Below are 9865 nucleotides of genomic sequence, written 5' to 3'. Positions count from 1 at the left end.
TTCACTTGAATATGTCCTAGATATACTGTATGTGCCACATCCTTTTATCCTTTATTGACATAAATCAAATCAGTTGCTGCCTCACAGTCGCTGTCACACAACAGACAAAAGTAATTATTGCTAGCCATATGCTTTACCTATTATGCTACTTGATTTCTGCCCCTTTGGAAAGATTTAACTGCAATGTCCAGTCAATGCATAATCCTAGGGATCGGCCATTTAAAGCTTTGTTTGCCTAACTTTATTGAAATTTTTTCCAATGTTATGTGGTAAACACAGCCACACAATGATAAGCAATAAAACATTTTTTTTTCTAAGAAATATTGTCAATTGGTACATGTGATCTTAGGTGGGGAGATATCAAGTGCTGATCCATGTCTGAATAGGTGGGTCCTTGTAGAAAATTCTGTACAGGTCATTTTAGTAAATGGGTATTTGGCCAGAGTCCACCAGTTTGTAAAATGTTCAGTCTGAATGTATAGTTTTCCTATACTGAATCAGTTTACCTAGCATTCTGACTGGAAATATTGTTGCCTGTAGGTAATGGAAAGCACAAGTGGCATGCTCAGCACTGCCATCATCTCATGTAAGTGACCACTGGCCTTTGCTCTGCATGAGTACTCTCAGGGCAGAACACCTTGAAATCTGGCCTGTGTCTAAAGCTGGCCATACACGCACCGAAACCCCGTTTCGTACGATATTCGGTGCGTGTATGGCAAGTCGGCGAGTTGACCGATATCGCAGGAGGCTGCTGATATCGGTCGACTCGCCGATCGGCCAGGTTAAAAAATTTTGATCGGGCGCCACAGAAGGCGTCTGATCAAAATCTGCCTTCAGGGCTGAATCGGCAGACATCCTATTGTTTCTACCTCCTTATCTGCCATTTCAGCCCTGAAGGTTAGTGGCTATCTCAAATCGCTGTGTGTGGCCACCTTAACTTGAAAACTTAAGGCAGAAGTACTTAGTGCATAAGGCTGAGTAGCATGGAAGATGTTGAAATCTAGATAGCCTGAATGTGATGGTACACACTCACCTACAGAAGAGGTATTTCTGTGAAGCACAACCGTTCCTTATGAGCAATGGCAGAGTGACATAAGAAATGACAGACAGCTGTAATAAGCTACTGAACATTAAACCCTTAGCAATCAAGATATATGTAGTTTTTGGGAAGAACTTTGTCCACCATCTAAAGGCATTTCACCTTCATTGTGTTGCATCATACTCTGGATTTTCCCTTAGCCCAGGTTACACCTTGTCATTCCCCAATCCGTCATGATTTACTTACATTGTTCCTATATCACAGGCAGAGAACTGGGAGCATGAATTGGAAGTGTGTTTTTCAGCATCCATAAAGGACAATGCCATTATTTGCATGATACAGTTGGACATCTTTTTAATAAAAACTATGCAGTTCAAGAGGGAACTGAGGAGCTATATAAAGTGAAAAAGAATGATTTATGCTGCAAACTCGACGCTCCCTTCTCTGTCCCCGCTCGCCTATGCATGCCTGCTGTCTTCCCCAGGGGGCGCACACATGCTCTCACAAGAAAAGTGCCTATACACCTGCTTCCTCTATAGTTATACCACTGGTTGCTATATTATAGGTGAGTGTTATGATCATTTGGACTTTCCATGAAGACTGTACTCATGCTCAGAAATGCTTATATACAGGATGCCTTAATGGAGACATATTGTGTGAAAAACAAGAATGTATCAATGCATTATACTCCTCTAAATATAAAAAGAGTGTGCTCAGAAAAGTTGTTTCAGGCTTATTCATTAAAAATTTCTACAAAAACCCTACTTGTTACACCCAGCTGCTCCCTTTCCTAGGCTGTGAAGGAGAGCCATCAGCACTCGGCACACTGCACCGTAGGACAGGAACTAATCAGTAGTTAAAGAAGAAGGAAAGGCTAATAAAGAGTTAATCTCTAGCTGCAGGCAAACCTTCAGTTGTCTCAATAGTGCCCTTAAGTCTCCCCATATTTCCCCTGTTCAGAAGATCTGAAGCCAAACAGGAAGAAAAAACGCTGAGCTGTGTAAAGAGGATTCCCATAATGCATCGCTCCTGCTCAGACTCTACGACCAGGACACTGTAGGCGGCGCATGCGCATTGCTCTTTTCAGTGACACGCTCCCCTCCTCTCCCCTGGCCCCTGTCAGCACGCAGACACAGAAGCACAGAAGGACCAGGCGAGCACTGCAGGGAGCGGGGGTGCGAGTGGGTGGGGGGGGTGTGTTTGGTCGCCGCAGGGACAATGCTGGGGGAGAAATCCAAGATGGCGGCTGCAACAGAGTGCAAATAGAGGAAAGTTAGAAGGCACATTTTGGGAGAAGGGAGCATTATTTTAAAAAATAAAGTTGGCGATCTGCTACAGGCAAGGGGGCTCTACTCGAATATACCTCTAATATATTAAGGGCTATAGTAGAAGCCTTTCCTTGCTCTTTAAGCTGACCTGATAGGGAACTGAAGCCTGGTCTTTGCTTGTGTGACTGCAGTGCTATGATTGGCTATGCTCCTCCTCCTCCTATATCAGAACATGTCCATCCCTCCTCTGAAACATGGACAGGGGCTATTTTAGATGTGCGGGGAGCTCCAATAAAAGGGCCTTTTTTAAAAGATAATGATCATTTTTAGGCCAGAGTGAAAACAGCCCCATATATTATTCATTATTGTCTACAAGATTAGGGGGGATTTAATTATGCTATATGTCCCCTTAAAAACATTATATTCAGCCCTGAAATTGAACAGGAGCAAAAGACCATTTTTTTTTACCTAGATACTCAGAATGAACACAACATTTACGGAGACAACATCACATACTTTATTTCTTTATTGAAACAGGAAAACTTCCCACACCGATTACCCATACACAATCCTGCTCCTACTAATACAAAAGACGCTCAGGCAGGAGAGCAAATGTTTTGAAAAACAAAGTCAATCAATAATACATTTCCTTAATTGTTTTATTCATGAGAAATTATTTTAAAAAAATGTTTTGCCACTGAAACTTGCAGCGAAGTTGAACACACACTGTGGGCCCCTTCAGTACCAAAAATGGTACCTCAAGCGCTGGGGTTCAGCTGAGGGCACACAATGTCGTGGGAGAGGTTACACTGGGAACAGTCACATTCATTCAGGAACAACGGAAATAACGTTTTTGTTCCATGAATATAGGATTAATAAGAGTACATTCATAACAGAACTATCTTCTTACATAAGAAATCAAATATGCAAACTTTGTATGCTGGATCGAGGTATTTTTCCACTAAAAGGGAAAGCATAACATTAATAAAGGGGGTGGTAGGGGGGATTAAATGACAAAGCACTTTGTGTGATTAAAAGTTATTTTGATTAAAAAGAATTCATTTAAAAGTTGCTGCACCTTGCACAAGGAATAACTCACAGCCACCAGTGGCTTCTATTATAGCCTGTGGGTGCACCTATAAGTAGAAATGTTACTGTGATGTTAATGTAAAATGGTACTGAAACAGACACATTTGGCAGTAATAATCTATATATTTTACCTTTAAAGGAGGCATCTGCAAGAATTGGCATTATCTGTTATTACCTGCATTTTGGTTATACTTCTCTTTTATTGAAATAGCAAAAACAAATGTCAATAAACTTATACGCTTGGCTGGTTAGTATTTATGAAGATCCCTAAACAAAGGGGAATGCTTTTACACACGTGTATGGCTACTAATAAGGCGCAGTGTTATGGGAGGATAAACATGAAGCAGACCTGGGCGAGGTGATAAGCCAGAGACACAATAGCTGCTCTTAAAGGTATATGGTCATGATTTTTACGGTGTACTTTTTATTTATAAATTACATTATTTACATAGCAAATAATTCACTCAACCATTTCAAGTTTTATTCTAAATAAAAAAAAAAATTATTTTTTTTAGTTGTAATATTGGTGTGTAGGCAGCCATCTCAGTGCATTGAGCCTGAATCTGAGCTTTGAGAAAGAGCCAGCGCTACATAATAGAACTGCTTTCAGGTAACCTATTGTTCCTCCTACTACCGTGTAAATGGAGGAGTCCCAAGCTGGACTTGGATTTCTTACTACTGAGTGCTATTGTGATATCTACCGAGAGCTGCTATCTTGCTACCTTCCCATTGTTCTGCTGCGAGGGGGGTGATATCACTCCAACTTGCAGCTCAGCAGTAAAATGTGACTGAAGTTTATCAGAGCACAGGCCACATGGCCGTCGCATGTTTTCCCATATGACAGGATTCCTTTAAGCAAGGCTAAAACTACAAGCTGAGCCAGGAAAAGTCATATAAGTTAGAAGACAATAAATTGAAAAAGGAATAATAGTAAATATTTAATTTAGCCACATCCATACGGAAAATATAATACATATTGGCCCATTGAGAAAATGTGTTAAGAAAATTATGAGGGCTACATGTTAGCAATCCATAGCAACCAATCAGAATGTTGCTTTCAGTAGTCTTTTGCGGATAAACATGTTATCTAATTGTTGATTAGTGTGTTTAAATTCTAACTCTGCAGTACAATTACTCCAAACCTAACACTAATTAGTGAGACAGGGAAAGAATTAAGCATTTATTGTGCAATTATTGCTCAATACCAAATTATAGGCAAAGGCCCAGAGGCCATGAAAACTGGGATGCTCAATACTGACAAATGTGAAAAATTGGTTACTAGCGCTGTGAATTATATCTCCAAATACCTCACAGTTAGAGGATCATGGGCTTGTGACACCAATAAAGGCAATAATTAACAATGTTCTACCTAAAGTGTCTAAGATGAAGAATTCAGGGGAACGTGCTCCCACCAACCAATTAAACAGGAGTTCCTTATTTCTACCCTCACAATGGAGTATACAGAAAGCACAAGTGCATGTGGGCAGACATATGATTGCCATAGATGATTCATGGCATTGTCAAGATCAGTCAAAAACCAACCCCCCCCATTGATATTACAATAACCTGTGTTCATGAACATAATTCAAATTAGTTGTAATGTCTGAGGCCAAACTGATATGTCAAGGGAAGGAAATGAGATATATAGGATTGCTCTTCTGGCACAGTCTGACACAATAAATCCAAAAAGGCACCAGGTAACCATGCTGGCTCCTATACTTGTTCAAAGCAAAATAACAAAAAACATAATAGATAATTTCCATAATTTAAATACATAGTAATCTTCCACTTTATTACTTCATGGTAATGAATTCAAATTTACATTAAGTACCATTGCAATTTGTGCATTATATAACAGAATAGCCAATGTCTGTTCAGAAAAAATATTTCCCCTATATTTATATATTTATATATATATATTTATATTTTTTAAAAAAAAAAGACAAAACACAGAACGGAGACAAGGTAAAGAATAATAATTCTTCAACTACAGCATCAACTCCAAAATCAACAGACATGCCAAAATTCAAATGAAGTGCAAATATCTTTGGAGGTTTAATAAAATATATTACAAGAATGTAAGACAGAAAACAACACAAAATAAAAAGATCAGTACTTCAAGTACAAGGAGCAAAGGAGTGTGTTTGTGGTCCATTTTAGTGTTTTTATAAGATGTAGTAGAAGTCATATTACTTCTTTCTCTGGAAAACATTTGCCAGCATTGCCCCCGAAGTGGTCAGCTGCCCCATTTTATTCAGGAACTTTGTCTTTGTATCTTCGCTCACAAGGCTAGCAGCTATGGACATGGACCTGTAAGACACACAACAGATTCAATCCACTTACAGTTCAGAGGAAGCTTGTGGGATCACTCTGGCCGTTGCTGTGTGGCTCACCATGCACAAAACAGTAAGAGAGAAGAACTCACAGAAGTATATTGGTGCAAAAGTGCTTTATTATTAGTTGTGCTCTGACATGGAAGGCCCCCAAAATGTTTGATTTTTTTTGCCAATAAAACACTTGGATCTCCCATTATAAATATGTGCAGTGTATTTTTATTAGAGCTAAATTGTAAGCTATAGAACTATTGCCCAACTGACGGTGATCATGCTTGAATGATATGATTACAGTATGCTTATTGGTGGCATTTGCCAGGGAGACTTGGCAAAAGCCAATCTGCGTTATTCACTTAAAGCAATAGGAGAACTCACTTCTACCCCTTCTTTTCGGCGCCTGACTTGGACAGAGACCAAACGTTCCAGGCTGGAGCACGAGCACATGACGACATGGAAAACAGATTTGCCGGAAAAAGACAAGCTGAGAGCATTCTGGAATGAGATCAAGAGAAGCTGAGAGCAGAGAGAAAGAAGCATACTGTATTCCAGCCAGGGGCAATAGGGGAAGTGGAGAACATGTTAGGAAGTAAGCAGGAAGGAAATGAAAAGAAACCAAGCAGATCATGCTCAGCCAGCTTCTCCCTCTCTCAAGTACCAAATGCTCAAGTACCAGTCTGGAACGTTTGGTTTCTGCACATAGGCTGTAACTTTGCAGTGCAGTGAGAAACTTGCAGGACAGATAGTTTTAGGTACCACCCAAGATGTCAGTTAGTTCTTCTATAAAGAGTAGTGTGGATTTATTGATCTGTGCTGCACCCAGGAAAATGGCATTTGAACAGACTGCTAACAGAATGCTTGCTCTGATGCCATTTACTAGCTTGCTCATTCTGGTCTATTAATGTTATTTTCTATGAAGCTACAAACATCACTTGCTCCGGATAATGTCTGAGCTTTATAAGAATCATAATCACAATCACACTCTTTTATTAAACCTGAAATCTAGAAGAATAACAAGCTTATTATCCTTGCATGGCAGCACACTTATATGAGCCTCTGTTTTTTCCATTTTTATTTATCATCATTCATTGCTCCTAAGTTACCCTTGTACCAATATGAAGAAGAAAAGAGATAACCACTGTGGGGTTGAGCTCAACCCCCCTTGGATCTTCTCTACATTTCAGTCTGGGTACACGTCTGTAGTAGAGTGCAAAGCCAAAGTTGTCTTCATCATACAAAAGTAAATTTTAAGGGGAAATTCCCCTTAACCCTTCTAATGGAAAGCAAAAGTGGGGCTGTATGAAGAACAACTGGGTGATTTTGAAGAGCCGGGAGTTATTGTTATTTTAGCTAGGTCCTGCACCAGCCTGATAATTGCCTTTATGAGGACACATAAGAAGACAACCTTGTGAGAGAATGGGAGGCAAAATCACTTTTAAAATAAACACTTTAGAAGCACAGATTAGTTCATACAACAAAAAACTAGCAAGCATGTTTGAAACATTTATTTTTAATACAAAACACCAACACATGGCCCATCTATTTCATGGCTAATGCCAAAAAGATGTTGTGTCATTACTAGTGCAGTGGTGTGCCACAAAGAATTTTATGCTGTCTTATCAACACAGAGACTGCAAATCTGCACAGACTACTACTGAAATAAGGGTAATCTTCAACACAGTATTTGTTTGTTGGCAGCAAGGCACTTTAGAAAAAACACTCTCCCTTGTTCAGCAGTGTATGTACAGCAGGAAATAAGTCTTTTCTTAACAAAATCTGGAAGGAAATGGAAGCCTTAGAAAAGAGGAAGGCACTGTGAGGGAAGAGCTGACGTGCAGCCCAGAGAGGGAACTTCCCTTTTCAGAAATCTATCATTCATATGCACTATAATAACTAGCAAATACACCAATAACCGACAGTTTTGCTAAATACCAGGGATATGTACACCGTGTTCCTCCAATTACTGCTCAGCTGCAGCTCTCAGCATCCTCCAAATATGTAGGCCAAAGGATGCTGTTTATGCTGTATTATTTAGGTCTGCATCAGCCAGGCACCTACAAAGAACCTGCATATCCCAAATTCCACAAATACAATAGACCTTGGGAAACAATGATAATAAAAATGTTTTTCAACAAATGTATAATTCAAGTTATTATCCAATCAAGGCGCTTTGCATCATTAACAGATGAGAAGTTAATGCTGTCCAATATCACAGCTGCCATAGCTACAGGAATGGGCTTTAAAAGAAGGCTCATTGTTGGGACATGCTTGGTTGCAGTTATGTTAGCAGAGTAGGCATTGCTTGCTAATGTCCTAGAATCACTGCAGATATAAGCATAGGACACCGTAGCATAACTAGATGTTACTGGGCCCCACAGCAAATTTAATTAAAACATTGGTAAGTTGGCCTATTCTACCAAGATACACTGAAATTGTGCATTATTTAGGGCCTTACAGGGCCCTGTACACTTCGGTCCCCCCCCCCCTCAAACGCAGGTAGTGCTCTGTAGTTGCACACCTCGCATCTTATATACACTGCCATAAACACTACACAGAGGGATACTTTATACTGGCAGTTACTCAGGCTTATTTAAAAACACTGGGCTCTTTACACCTGGGCAGTAACCCATAGCTTTTTTCAGCCAGCTGCAGGAAGAACAATGAAAGCAAACATCTAATTGGTTACCTCAGGTGCAAATGTGCTCAGTATTTATAAATTACCCCCTCTGTGTCTGTTTCTAAGAAGCTGAATGCCTAAGGCTGATGCCACACGTGGAGTTTTTACGCTGCGTTTTTTCTCAGCCTAAAAACGCTGCACAAGCCACACAGCCCCTGACTATGGCGTTTTTAAGCCTAGTACTGGTGACGTAGCAAATCCTGTTTCCATGGTGCAAAATAGTAAAAAACGCTGCGTATTTCAGCTAGGTCTGGCAGCTGCCTTTGTGTATATATAGGAATAGCTTGCTTTGCAAATACTGGCGTATTTCAGCCAACGCTTGAAAAATCTGTGCTAAGGCGTTTTCTAGCGTATTTCCGCATTGTGTGGTTTGCTTCGAGTCTTTTCAAGTTATTTCTATGGATGATGATATCAAGCGTTTTTCAGCCACTGAGAGAATTAGAAAATACGCAGCGTAAAAACGCCACGTGTGGCATCAGCCTAAACTGAAATACAGAATAAACATATAAAACTAGCCATGATTCTATGTGCAAATGGTTAACTAATCATAACACAGCCCAGCAGAGTGACATTGCAGTGGATGAGGGGAAGGAAATCAGGCCTATTTTTGATCTCTTGTTAACATTTCACTAAACACAAAACCAGGATGTGGATCCCAGAATAAAAACTGGCACACGATGCTGTGCAAACAATATATGCATTCTAGCACTTTTCCTGAGCAGCCCTGCTAGCATGCCGACACTGGGGTAAGCAGAGATGAGCTGCACGTGTGGTGAATGACTTATTTTTGTCTCAAGGTCGGGAATCCATAATAACATTGCTTGACATGGCAATTACATAGATTTGGGCCTGCAGCTGTGTGCATTCACATGCATTCATCAGTCCTGATGACTTTTATTACACTTTGAAATTATATTAGGGGCACATTATACTTATAATAATTTGCAGTATGCACTTTTCATGATGTTCATATTTTATATATATATATATATATATATATATATATACATACACACACATACAGTATTATGCTTAATATATAGTTATGCTACGTATTATTTATTTCCTGCAGTTAAATTATCAAGTAGATATCTTGCATACAAGCTATACTTACCCCTGGGGCTCTTGGACAGTCTTGTTTTCCACCTTCTGTTCACATTCCTTTATCATAGAACTTAAAATAACCTAGCAAAGAAAAACATTTCATAATTAGGTATCAGAACAGCAGTCATTGCTACTGAGTAGAAGTAATCCTGCCAAGTGACACCCAGTCATAAAGAAAAGCAAACATTCCTGTTGCGCTAGAAAAACCAAGGAAAAACCACAGTAGAAAGATGGCTACTAAAACAAAGATAGGCCTACATAAGTTTGGCAATGCGTTCATTAGCGCGCGTTCCGTCAAATACCGCACAAAAATAGTCTTCGCGACTTAAATAACGCAAACAGCATTGTGTCTAAATTA

At 39.7% G+C, this 9865-nt stretch overlaps 1 protein-coding gene across 4 annotated transcripts in view; it reads right to left on the bottom strand.

The window, feature by feature from the left end:
- Positions 1–2815: 2815 nt before the first annotated feature.
- Positions 2816–9865, bottom strand: part of relch (RAB11 binding and LisH) — an 86789-nt gene continuing 79739 nt past the window's right edge. For 2 of the 4 annotated variants that reach the window (XM_012964309.3, XM_012964310.3), the window contains exons 28-29: positions 9518–9588; positions 4322–5706 (exon numbers count right to left, since the gene is read on the bottom strand). In XM_012964309.3, the coding sequence (XP_012819763.1) occupies positions 5586–5706; positions 9518–9588 (192 nt within the window). In that variant the 3' untranslated portion in view covers positions 4322–5585. Of the gene's footprint in view, positions 5707–6104; positions 6222–9517; positions 9589–9865 lie in introns of all 4 variants that reach the window. The other 2 variants (XM_012964311.3, NM_001127054.1) reach the window with 2 other exon arrangements.

The sequence above is a fragment of the Xenopus tropicalis genome, chromosome 6 (assembly GCF_000004195.4).
Source record: "Xenopus tropicalis strain Nigerian chromosome 6, UCB_Xtro_10.0, whole genome shotgun sequence".
Classification (NCBI taxonomy): domain Eukaryota; kingdom Metazoa; phylum Chordata; class Amphibia; order Anura; family Pipidae; genus Xenopus; species Xenopus tropicalis.
Note: the sequence above shows the minus strand (reverse complement) of the source record. Positions and strands in the feature narration are given on the sequence as shown.